General features: G+C 47.3%; 1 protein-coding gene across 4 annotated transcripts; it reads right to left on the bottom strand.

Moving 5' to 3' along the window:
* Positions 1-438: 438 nt before the first annotated feature.
* PEX5 (peroxisomal biogenesis factor 5) lies at positions 439-11,796 on the bottom strand. 4 transcript variants are annotated; one of them, XM_051780766.1, is made up of 16 exons: positions 11,682-11,796; positions 11,187-11,390; positions 10,698-10,733; positions 10,388-10,520; positions 9,558-9,692; positions 8,419-8,524; positions 7,121-7,211; positions 6,637-6,753; positions 6,180-6,272; positions 5,886-6,005; positions 5,164-5,307; positions 2,964-3,034; positions 2,579-2,794; positions 2,274-2,439; positions 1,929-2,086; positions 439-1,564 (listed from the first exon to the last, which is right to left on the bottom strand). In XM_051780766.1, the coding sequence occupies exons 2-16, from the start codon at positions 11,334-11,336 to the stop codon at positions 1,363-1,365; spliced, it is 1,938 nt and encodes a 645-aa protein (XP_051636726.1). In that variant the 5' UTR covers positions 11,337-11,390; positions 11,682-11,796; the 3' UTR covers positions 439-1,362. The 4 variants fall into 4 exon arrangements, with proteins under 4 accessions (XP_051636726.1, XP_051636725.1, XP_051636727.1 ...); XM_051780765.1 differs by lacking the exon at positions 11,682-11,796 and having other exon boundaries at positions 11,187-11,491; XM_051780767.1 differs by lacking the exons at positions 6,637-6,753; positions 11,682-11,796 and having other exon boundaries at positions 11,187-11,490.
* Between the last annotated feature and the right edge of the window lie 1,291 nt (positions 11,797-13,087).

Raw genomic sequence — 13,087 nt, forward strand, 5'->3', positions numbered from 1 at the left:
AGATCAGAAAACATACAGCAAGAACTATTCCCTGCACAGACTTCCTGCTCCTGACTGTTACAGTATCAAGAGAAAACCAAGCCTGAGAGGTAGAGGTATGAAGAAACAGGTGCCTGGAGGAAGAGAAAGGGTTGGTCCTCCCTGCGAAAGCCCCCGGCCTTGACTACTGCAGCAGTCAGGTTCCATAAAGAGGTGATAAAATGTAACACAACCTCCCTCACTGCAGATGGCCAGAAGATGCAAAAAAAGTGTCACTGACCTCTAAACCTAAGTAAGGAAAAAGAGCTGTTGGCACAGGGAAGCTCTTCTGCTGGCTCACTGAACTGAAGCCTGGGGCTACAGCAAAATGAGGTCCTTTAAGCTTCATTTAGATAAACTATCCAAAAAACAAAACCTGGGTCAAAAAGGGAGACAGAAACTGAGAGACATTCTAATCTATCTTTTGAAAACCAGTGGGCTTATACCTTTATTATACAAAATACTTTACAATTAAAAAACATTTTCCCGAATAGAATCATATACAGATATTTATAATTAACAAGATTCAGTTACACACAAGATGGGAAACTTCTGCACAAAGGAAAACAATGACAGGTGAGCAAGAGAAAATTAAGACTTGACCCCTTTCCCCACCATATTCTGGGAGGAGAGGTTACATTTTAGACTTTTATTCCTATCACAATCTCTCAAGCCTGAACTCTGGGATCTCCTCTTACCCTAACAGGGTAAGGGCCTCCACCTGTGTCCCTAGCATAAGTAAATACTCTTGTCTTAAAAGGTTCATGAAGAGACACTGAGAAACTAGCATCTGTCTGTACCATGAAGTCACCAGTGGCCAGAAAAGGGGACTACTGCCCCAGTTTTCCCTAGCAACCCATATATACATACATGCAAGCAAATACATGGGGAAGCATGCTCAAAACCCAGAATTTTTCACCCTTTCACCAAATGGCAATCCCACCCCACCAAAGCAACCTGCACTCAAAATACACCCTTGCAGGCAGTCTCTGCAGAATGGCTAACACAAAGTCTCATGGCCAAGCTGGGCATTACTGCAAATGCAGTCTGGTAAGAGGGCTGGATGTTGCCATCTTCCCCATGTTGATGATCTGCATACCAGCAAAGTGTCAGTCAGTCAAGGAGGTGATAACGTGAACCACTCAGAGATGCTCAAGCCACAACAGACAGCTTGCAAAAGTTGCACACTTCAAAAGGGGGGGCCTTGAAAAAAAAAAGTTGCCAATGATCTGCCCTACCAGGGCAAAGATGTGTGTGAACCCTTGTGAACATTTTCTCTCTAAGAAAGGTCACTCATTGCTGGGCTGGGCCAACCCTGCACTCACAGGGGAGCCCATCCCAGAGTCACTGCTGGAGGCCAAATGCCTGAAGCAACGTGGGAAGATCCCGGGCATCAGCTGCCCCGTACAGGTCACTCTGCCCCAGCATGGAGAGGGCCATGCGGAGCGTGCTCCAGATGTTGTCAGACATAGCTCCTTGCTGCCCCCGCGGGCCTCGGCTCTTCTGCTGCATGTGCAAAGCCTCTAAGAAGTGCTCCACAGCCTCACTGTCAACAGGAGAACACACATATGCTTAGTGGAAAAGATGGTACATCTCATACTCCCTCTCCCATTTGCTTCTAAAGTATTTCCCCTCCAAAACAGTTTCCTCCTCTTCATCAGATTCTGCCCCGTTCAAAAACCAGAGGTCCCCCTTTTCTCTCTAAAAGAATCTGAAGTCCAGATGGCCTCTACTCCAACCGTAACTGTGTGACACTTTGATTTCAGGGCAGAGTCCACACACTTGCTCTGCTCTCCTATGCCAAGAGGCATAGGCAGTGTGGCACTGTCCTAGTAATCTATTGCAGCCTGTCTCCCACAAACACATGCAAACTCCTGGGTCACAGCACATCTTGCCCATCCTGTGCTCACCGGTGGGCGCCTAAGTTGATGCAACTGATGCCCAAGTTGTAACGAGAGCGGATGTATCCTGGCTGGAGCTCCAGTGCCCGACGATACGCAGCCACAGCTTCTTCACTCCGATTCCCATTGGCCAGGGTGGCACCAAGCTTGTTCCACAGAAGATGGTCCTGGAGGAACGAGCAGAGAGAAGGGACTGACATGAACTGGATGTCTTTAAGCTTCAAGCTTTCCTTCCCCGTGTGTCTGTCTTATTCCTCCAATATGTACTCCAAATATGTACCTCTCATACACAGAGTGCCTCCACCCAAGCCTTCACCCATAAACCTCTGGCATCCACAGTCTGCCCTTTCTTACATTGGGGCGCACACTGAGTGCAGCACTGAAGCAATCCACAGCCTTCTCGTACTCGCCACTGAGGTTGAAAAGGACACCCAGGCCACACTGAACATCAGGATCCACAGTTGAGGGGTTGCTGCGCACAGCTGCTAAGAACAGCTCTTTCACCTCCATGAACAGCGAGCTGGAAAAGCACAGAACAGGATGTTGGTATACTGTGGAGAGAGCTGGCCTGGGGTTGCTCACTCTGTTCCTGCCTGGACCAGCCCAAGCCCTCCAAGAAGCCTGTCAGCTGAAGGCTGAAATTTGTCACCCTAACTCACTCAGACAGCAGGGAACCTAGGACACGCTTGGAAGGCCCCAGGTTTGTCCCTGAGACACTCTCCTCTGGTTCCTTCTCCAGCAGGTGGGCGTAGTCCGGCTTATGGCGTAGCCAGTCCCGCAGGGTCTCACATGCCTGCTTCTGCAGGGACTCATTGGTGAAGCTGACTGCTAAAGCCATAAGTGCTGTGAGGTTCCCAGGCTGCAGTTCCAAGCACCTGCAGGTCAAAGAAAGAGAAGTGAATACAGTATTAAATCAGTCCAGGAGACACCCAGATACAGGAGGTAACACAATCGAGACAGAGCACACCATGAGAACCATATGGTCCTTGTGGCACCACACATAAGACAAGGAGCCATGCTCAGGAGCACTTCTGCAACACTTACTGTCTGAGGGCACTGATTGCCAAAAGCTCCTGTTCATTCTCTGCTTGGGTGGTTCCCAGATATTGCCAGGCCTGGGGAAGATAAAGATGTATAAAGTCCAACTTAATCACAGAGAAAAAGATCAGCCAATAAGCCACAGACACAGAGATTAAATCCACCATATTATCCTACACATTTTAAAAATGAAACCAAATATATCAAAATATACACATTAACCACAGGTATAAGTTCCTCTCAAAAGATACACAGATGTCATGGCACATAGGTCCTCAAGGCCAACAAAACTGGCATTGTTATAGTGAAAAGAAGTGAATGTCTACCTGGAAATCTATCATAAAGCAACTGTTGGCAGTTTTACACTTAAATCACAGAATCTCCACTTTTAACTTCTAACTGTGGTCAAACTGCAGAGGGAGGAGGAAAATGCCGATCTCTTATTTCCCAAGAACAACACAGCATAGCAGCAGTGCTAACAATAGGAAGACCCCCGAGGCAGGCAGCTGTATGTACTTGTGCAGTGGTCCACTAGCAAGTGGCAATCTTGGAGAGTTGACTATCAGACCTGAAAGTAGAAGCACTGTTATTTTACTGAATTTTCAATCATCGTGATACCAGTACATGAAAATGACTTCCATCTCCAGGCAGGTGACATAGGGAATATTTAACTAAGGCACTAAATCCAAAGCACATGTTTTATCTACACTTTATGTTGATGTCCACACCCCTGGCTTCAAAATAGGCTACACAGTTGGTGGGACTGTCAGCACGAAGTACCTGCTTTTGGAACATAAGTCACAAAATGCAGCATCCACTGCATCACAGAAGGAAACTGTTTCATTAGCAAAGACCCAGAAATGCTGTACAAGCCACCACAAGCAGAAGGCAATCTACTGTCTTGAATTTCTAATGCCTCACCATACAGCTCGCTGCAACTCAAGAAGTGCTGACCACACAACTGCATAGTGTTCTGCCAGCAGAAGAGCTGAGATTCAAGGTAAAGTTGTGACTTGGACCAAAGCAAACCTGACATTTCCTTCAGAGCAATTGTTCATGTCTATTTGATCACAGTACCATTTGTGAAGTCTTGACTTCTGTACTTTTTGCAGTCACAATAGAAGAATTCAGAATGTTTTCAATACAGCCAGCCAGAACTGGACCAAGATTTCTTCCCCTAAGGTTTCTACTAGCTCTCCATCATGCTCAGCCTGCAGCCCACACTGCCTATGAGAAGAAAGTGACAGTTCTAAAAGAGCATTAATAATGCCTTTCGACCACCTTAAAGCTAAAGCTGATCTTCAAACCTTCTACTTCAAACCTTCAAACCTACTTTTCACCTACTCCCAGTATGCTAAAAAGACAAATGTCTATTCCCTGAAGGCAAGAACCTCTGTTCCAAGGTGTCACTCATCTAAGTCTCAGAAGAAACAAACTATGTATGTCCAATCACACACAATTAGCAGGGCTTGAATTAGACACACAGAGAATTCAGCGGCCCCAAGTCCTTGAGGCAGACACTCCAGAAACAGACAATACAAGCATATTTGCATTCTTCCTCCTGAGAACATCCATGTCCTGTATCTCTGGAGAAAGGCACACAGACTATTCCATTTCTCGATTCATCCTGCAGAAGCTGAAATGATTTATGGAAAAAAGTATTCACTGAATTTGGAGCTGGAAATCTGTCTTCAGTGTAAAAATCATTCTTTGGCCCACAAATTCAAATGAAGACTGTGTAGACACCCAAGCCATCTCTCTCAACCCTTTTGGGTTACATCTTCTCCCAGCATCTAGATGAAAGTCTTAGTCAGAACCCCAAATCTAATGAGCTGCTCAGAATTAGACTTCAATACAAATACTGAAAGCAGTTATCTGTCATAAGTATCTCTAATCTTACAATGCCAATAAAGACTTTCACAGAAGCAACTTAAGAGATGAGAATTTGTCTTGGCTCCGTGTGCAGTATCATGTGCTACAAAGATTTTAGAGCTCTGGGCCAGAGCCTTTGTGTTTCCTCCAACTGACCTTAAGTCATAAACCTCCTTTGCTCACAGCCCCCCCCAGGGATCCACATATATCGGCTACAAACCCAGAGCCACAAAAAAATGAGGTGTTTTCATACATCCTGCACAGCTCCTAACACTGAAGTGAGTTTTCTATACTCACCCTGACACCTCTGCCTGTTACCTCCGCTGTCACTCACCTCCATATGATCTGGCTTCTGTTGCACTGCAGCCTCAAAGAGCAAGACAGCATTGGGGAGGTCACCTTCCTGTAAGCGCTTCCGCCCCTCTTCAAATGCATCTGGGTGGTCTCTCATGGGATTATCTTCCTCAAACTGGTAACCCTAGCAGGGAAGACAGACAGGGCTAATGCTAGGAGACAGGCTTAGGGAGAAGAGCACTCTCTAAAGCACAGCACAATCTAGTCTTGTTGCATCAGGAACAATCAAACTGCAGACCAGCTAGCATCTCGTCCTCATTGCTAATTTGTAGCAGATCAGAGAAGAATGGTTCTTCTTCCTGCCTGCTCTTCGATGAAAAATTCTCCCAAACCAGACCTGGAACAAGTTGCCACAGAGATGAAACATTTGGTATGGATCTTATCAGCTTGGGAGGGGTGGGGAGAGGGGCATGGACAGGGCCAGGGGACACAACACTTGTACCTATTGCATAGAATCCCTGCATTCACTGGTATTTGGTGTTGGACAAGAACCACACAGCATTTGCAGACAAGCCTAAGTGAAAACAGCATTTAACTCCTAGCTGATCTGGGATGAGAGTGTAAGTAGCAGTAAAAGATCGGTGTGAGGAGTCCTATCAGCATTTAGGGTCTGTGGAGTTCACATGTGAGCCAGACACACTGCCAGCCTCCTCAAGGCATCCTATCACAGTGCTAGGGCTGAGAGACCCTCTTCTCCATTACCTTGTCATATGATGAGGAGCTGAGGTCTTCATAATCAGAGAGCCAAGGGTGAGCCTCTGCATCCCTCTTGGCCATCTCCTCACACTCTGCCTGCAGTTTGTCCCAGAAGTCCACATCTGACTGAAGGGAGAACAGAATGTGACTAGAGTAACTCAACCATAAACTCAGATCTATACATGCCAGAGAACTCCCTCTAAAATGCCTCCAGCCCTCCTCATAGCATGCAAAGGAGAGAGGTAACCCTACTAGGGGCACTCAGTTGGCACCCCAGCCCTCCTCCTCAGTCAGCTTTACCTCCACAGCAGCCTTTGCCTGCTCAAATTCCGTATCAAGAGTTGACATGTTCCCAGATCGCGCAAATTGATCCACCCAGGCATCGGATGCCCCCTGGGAGTTCGGAAACAGAAACACACTTTTCTTTTTAGAATTTGGCTACCTTAGGGCACATCCCAAAACAGCAGGAGGGTCTGTGACGACCCCTCCTCCCCATCAGTAAGAACTGATGGCCTATAAAGTGGAAAAGAGTTCATCTGAATTTCCTCTTCCTCCCAGACGCTATGGGAGATGAGAAAACAAACTGTCCACATACATTCCCAGCTTCTGGCTAGACTCTGCTAAGAGCCCAACAGCCCCTCCCTTGTCTCCCTCAGCATTGCTGAGAGTTGGATTTGCCATTCTCCCTTGCTCCCAGACTGTGGCACTGTGGCAAAAAACTTTCTTCCTTCAGAGCATACAGGCCTGGGGCTCCTACCTGCTGCTGTATAAACTCAGCTGCCCATTGCTCTGCCTGATCTTGGTCTCTGTGGGTCACCTGATTAGCTTCGATCGATACCCTCCCATCTCCGATCTGGCGGACAAACTTTAGGAACTGCAGCAGAGAAATGAAACAAGGGTGGAGCTGGGCAGATGTTGTGCCTACAAGCCCTCTGCCCATGCCCCCCTCCTTCGCTAAGAGGGCTTCTCTCTGCAAAGTGAGCTCAAAAGGCCCAGAAAGGTGGGGAGGAGAGTCGTGTTGTAGAGATGGATAACATCTAAAAGTGGATTGTAGGATTCAACTTCCAGGAATCAGGGGAGAAATGGAAATATGGGGCAACGGGAGGCTTTATTCCTTTACTGTCTTCACCCCTCTCAATTCCACACACCCCTTACTCACAGTAATATAGTTACTACCAATTATAAAATTACTAATTCATAGTAATAATTCATCTCTCAGCCCAAATCAGGAGCTTTCTCACCTCAGTGTTCTTGAGTTTTGGATCATCCACTTTAGAGAGGAAATCAGTAACAGTTTTCTTAAGATCTTCCTCAGGTTGATATTCCTCATACCTGTGTTCAGAGGCAGTAAAAGGGAAAGAGGTGGCCTGATACCAGGCAACAGCAAACTCTTTCATTAACCACAGTGTATACAATGGGCCAGACAACAGTACTGAGGGATACAACCCCTCCTCAAAGATTCTGGGGTTTTCCTATGTGATTCAGTACCACTATCCATCTGTAAAAATTCAAAATTAGTCCTAAGTTAACTGTGCGAGTAACTTACGCAAACAGTATCAGAATTAAACAATCACAGAGTCAGCACAGCTCTGCAGAGCAGTCTGGATTCCCTGGCAAGCTCTCATGCTATCAGACACTGCAAGTTTTAGCACTACCAAAAACAAGGTCATATATCCAGGAACAAAGAAAGTAGGTCATGCCTGTTGAAGAGGAAAACAGTGTCTTGGAAAAGCATCAGCTCCACAGAGGACTGAGGGCTCACAGTAAGTACAAAATTCAATATGTTGTCTGGCTTACAGCAGGATAGGACCAGTTCTAGGTGTTACCACTTGAGGAAGTCTTTGGAACTGGTGGCAATGACTCAGGAATGTCCATTATTTGCAGAAAGGTATCAGGAAAGGCATGAGCTGAGAGGAAGGAGAATCCAAATACGCAAAATGTCTTTTAGGAAAAGATCTAAGAGGCCCAAATTGCTTGTGTGCGTTTTGCTTCTTTAATTGAAAAATTTGACTATACTCAACAGGTACCTACAGAGAGATGATCCGAAGTAGTAGACCGTTCTTTTATCTACCAGAAAAAAACACATTGAAATAATATCTAGACAGTTGAATCCAGAAACATATTGAGGAAAGGATGGAAGTGGTTTGTCAGATAGTGAGAATAAAGTGATGAAAGTTTACAGCTAGGAGAGTCTAGTGCTTGAAATCTCTAAATCTAAAAAAGCATCTGTTGCTAAAAAAAATTTCCTGAGCTCACACCTGAAATCACTATAAGGAGCTTTGCATTAGGCATGAGATTGATCTAGCCTACACAATCAAAGTATCCTCCTGGAACTAGAGAACAGAAAAGCTGGGATCTCTTAAAAACTTCAGTCTCCAAGCATGGTTTCCTCTTCTCTCTGAAACCAAAGGCCTGAGAACATCATTTTAGGTTAAAAGACTCAAAAGCATTCAGGCCATAGCAGACTTGTACCATCTATCCAAATTTCACCGACGCAAGTACCTAGCAGCAACAGCTCGTCTTGAAAAGTCAGACTCACCATTTATCTGCCAAAGACTGATCTTCTGATTCCCCAAGCCACAGTTTCTCCTCTGACTGCTCTAGGTATTCTTCTGCCCACTTGGCAGGAGACACAGACAGTGGATCTGCACAGGACATCAGGAGGAATAGGGAGAAAAGTAAGACAGGCAGACCACTACACCTTTGCTTCTATTTGCTAATTCTGTATTTGTTTATTCTGATCTCAAAATCAAGCCTCAGGTTCAGACAGTGTATTAATACAGATGCCACTGTAGTGAGAATAAACTTATGATTTTCTGCTTTAATATCACAACTTATTCATCTGCTCTCTGTGCAATACTATGTAGGTCAAGAAAATTAGCAATGCATTACAAGTTTCTGTCAAAAGCAGAGCCTACAAAGCACTAGGTTTTCAACAGGACTTTCTCAAAGACCTTCATAAATGCCAATTTATATTCCCAGAAACATAAAGACTGAGGGTCAAGGAATGGGACTACCCAGTTTTCTACACTGGCAACCCCAGGAGAATAGAATAGGATCTATTTAAATCTTACTCATAATTTCCAGATTAGGACATGGATGGTAACAGGATCCTATTCCAGACACAGTTCTATACACAATGCAGAATGGCTTTTCAGATAAAGCACTGGCTTGCTTTAAATAAGAAGCTTAACTTTTGGGCCAGAAACATTCACTTTGCACATTTCCAGGGTGTAACTCCCCTCTACCTCCATTTAACTGACACAAAATATTGGCCAAAGATTCACCTTTGTACCAAAGAAAAATTTAGCCTTAAGAGAGGGAATTAGAGAACATGAAAGCAAGAAGCAGTACCAGACCATCTCCAACTTGCATCAGTTGAATCACAGTTTTTATAAAAGCAGTTTAAATAGAGTGCTTCTAAATTCTCCAAGTAATCTAAGATAAAACCAAAAGACCTTTACACCTAAATAAAGGTTTCCACACCACATTGTTCACAATTTGGCTAAGCCATCACAAAGCAGCTTCCCTACCCTCCACCCCATTAAAGCTGCTACAGGAAACAACGACTGCTGGGCCCAAAGCAAGACTCCCAATTTCACATTCAGTAACTCTTCACTATACACAGGCATGTGACTGACATTCATCTTGACAGTAATCCCAAAAGGGACACTTCACCTGTCACTTCAGCAATGAACTCCTGTGACCAGTCAGCCTCATTGTAATCTGAAGAGACATCACCAGTGCTATCTGTTGCAGCCAAGAATTCCTGGGTCCAGTTTTCAGACAGTGCCAGGGCTGCCACACCTGGAGCTACATGAAGAAAAAAAATGGAAGTGAGGATTGGAGCACTCAAAGGCATCATTTAAGTGTTCCAGGTTGGCCCTCATCACCTCTGACCTTTCTCCTTCTCTTTGTTAGAATAAAATCACAGAAATATTCCACTTGGAAAGAATCTCTGGAGGTTGTTAGTTTTCTCATAGCAGATTAACACTAAAGCTAGAGATCAGGTTGCCCAGGGCATTCATCAGGTAACTTCTGAACTTGTCCAAGGCTGGCAATTCCCCAGCCTCCCTAGGCACCTGTTCCAGTACTGAACTGTCCCCTCCAAGGGAAGAAATGTTTCCATACACCTACTCAGTTTCTCTTTCCACAAACTGTATCCATTTCCCCTTGTCCTTCTCCTGTCTATCGCTGTGAAGATCCTGACCATGGCTGCTGAAGACAGCAATGAGACGCTCCACCCCCCTGCCCCTTAGACTCTTCCCTAGGCTAAACATGTCCAGTTCCCTCGGCCTTTCCTCTTCCAACATGTATTCCTGTTCCTGAATACTCTACTATCTCCACTGAACTTGTTCCTCTAGCTCAGTGTACTGGGAAGCCCAGTCTTGAAACTATACTGCAGATACAATCTCACAAGTGCTGAGTAGATGGGAACCACACTGCTAAGAGCTTAACCATAACACCAAGATCTTTTCCAGACCTCTACCTACTCCATCTCCCCTCACCTCGCTGAGGGGCCTGCCGGAAGCTTGACTGTTCAATCTCTTGCATCTCAGCCAACAGGTCATCCATCTTAAAGGTCTGGGGTGCACGGGATAGTAAAGGGCCATTCTGTGCTTGCAGAAACTCTCCAACCAGCTGCCAAAGACAGAAATGGATTACAAACGTTGCATAGAAGATGAACAGACAGATCCATGGAGCATGAGAGAAAGAAGTGGGCTTGTCAGAATGAAATACTAGCATCAGGTAGGGCAAAAAAATAACAAATAGTGTTGATGAGAAAAGCTATAAGGAGATGAATTAATCTGTTCTTACCTCATCTTCGGTGGCCACTCCCAGTGGTTTGGATACCTGCAGGGAACAGTGGGCAATTGTGTCAACAGTTTTGATCCCATAACCCCCTCCACACACACACTGTGACCCAATTAGATTACATCTTCCTCTTCCTTCAGCTTAGGCTGTCAACATTTTCTTGCATTAGCTGCCTGCTAAAGCTAAAGCAGCAGGAACACTTTGAGGGATTCTGTCCAACCCCCCCTCCCACCACTGTCTGGCTTAGGACGGTGACAGCAAGGTATACAGCTCAACACAGCCACCAGCATCCCCTGAGCGCCCACAAACATGCCCTCACCCCACAGCCCTGTGCCGGGTGACCCCGCGGCCTCTTTCCTCAGAAAAATGTCCCACTGCCCTTTGTGCAGGGACTGCTCCCGCGCACTGCTCACCCTGCGGCCGCCTTCGCAGCCCGCCCCCGACCCGAGCCGACCGACCCAGCCATAGCCCAGCAAGCGGAGCAACACTCACGGCTGCGGCTTCGGTAGCCCCGGGGGGCCAGGCCAGCGGGCCCTGCAGCCCTTCCTGCCGCAGGGCTTTGTCCTGCGTGAAGTGCCCCGCCAGCTTCATCAGGGGGTTGGAGCCCCCGCACTCCGGCTCCACCAGCTCCCTCATGGCCATGGCGCCGCGCAGGGAGGAAGGGAGGGTCGGCGCCGAACGCCGCCGCGCCTGCACCTGGCACTGGGGCGGCACAGACACCGAGTGAGCGCCGGGCGAAGCGACCTGCTGACCCCGACCCGACCGCAACCCGCCAGCGCCGCCCGCCCCACGGGCCCGGCCCGGGAGAGGACGGACACCCGCTCGCCAGGACGGCAAGGCCGCGGCGCCCGTCCCCAGCCCCGCGCCCCCACTCGCCCCTCCCTCCCACCGCCCGGGACCCCTGTCCCGCCCCGTCCCGTCCCCGCCCGCCCCGCGCCGGCGGCGGCGCCGGGACGGGCCGCGGGGCTCCCCCCGCCAGCTCCGCACCTGGGGCCGCCGGGGCGCGCACGGCTCGCGCGGAGGGGCGGGGCCAGCCCTTAAAGGGACACGCACCGGGGAGCCTTAAAGGGGCAGAGTCCCGCGGGCTGCACCGCCTGCGTCACCGCCCCTGTCACCGCCCGCGTCACCGCCCCTGTCACCGCCCGCGTCACCGCCCCCGTCACCGCCCCTGTCACCGCCCGCGTCACCGCCCCTGTCACCGCCCGCGTCACCGCCCCTGTCACCGCCCCTGCCACCGCCCGCGTCACCGCCCCTGTCACCGCTCACCACCGGGCACCACACCCCCGGCCGCTGGACCCGCCCCGCCCCGCAGCTCCCGGGCCGGTTCCCGAGGGATGTGCCCCTGTCTGCTGGCCGCCGCTGGAGCGAAGCAGTGTGTATATGTACATGGCATGCACCCTGCACATCTCGTTGAATATATATATAAATGCACACATATATTTATATGTATAGTTATATACACATATATTCATGTATACATACATATGTCCGCGAATACAACGAGATGTATATGGTATGTATATCTGAGATATATATGTATCTCTATATACAAGATGTATGTGGTATGTATATATGAGATATGTATGTGTATATATATGGGAGGTATGTATATGGCATGATTATCTGAGATATGGATGTATATGTATATACAAGCTATATACATGCTATGCACCATATGCATCTTCTGTATTTGTAAATATATGTACATATATATATATTCATATATATATTTTCAACGAGATGGATATGGTACATACCTGTATATATTTGCATATATCCGTAAATGAACGTATACTGTATTAGAACACGCTCATCCAGCTGATGGACTAATATTTTATAGTTTGCTCTGGGATCAATAAAATGTTGCAACTGGTAGCCACAGGTCAAAAGTGGCTGCATTTGACTGAAAAGTATGTGATGGTTTCAGATAAGCCATAGAAACGTCAACTCCTTTACAGCCTTGATCCTTCTACATGCGTGATTCCACAGGAGCGTCAAACCACTTGGAAAATCAGAGGTCATTTGTGTATAGCCTCTAAAAGAATGGGAAAAGCACAAGGAGGGGTTTGCATGATGTGTACTGCCTCCCGTGACAATAGGGTACTAGAAATAAATTGTTTACAGAGTCAAATCCCATCTTCTCCTTTTCAAAGGAATATGTTCCCCTGCATGGTCCTGTCCAGATTTGCCAGGTGCAGTTCATCTGTCCAAACTGACATCTGGTGCTGGTTTAGACACAGTTCTTTGGCAGTAGGTCTTCTTGACTGCTCTGCTTACAGCTTTGAAACACATGTGACATCTACAGCCAGTTCTGTGCTAGCAAGCAGTATGGCTCAACAGGAGCAAATCTTTAAAGTTATAAGAGCTGGGGCTGAAAATACAACATCCACACC

The sequence above is a fragment of the Manacus candei genome, unplaced genomic scaffold (assembly GCF_025592945.1).
Source record: "Manacus candei isolate 608988 ecotype Guabito, Panama unplaced genomic scaffold, ASM2559294v1 h1tg000014l, whole genome shotgun sequence".
NCBI lineage: Eukaryota > Metazoa > Chordata > Aves > Passeriformes > Pipridae > Manacus > Manacus candei.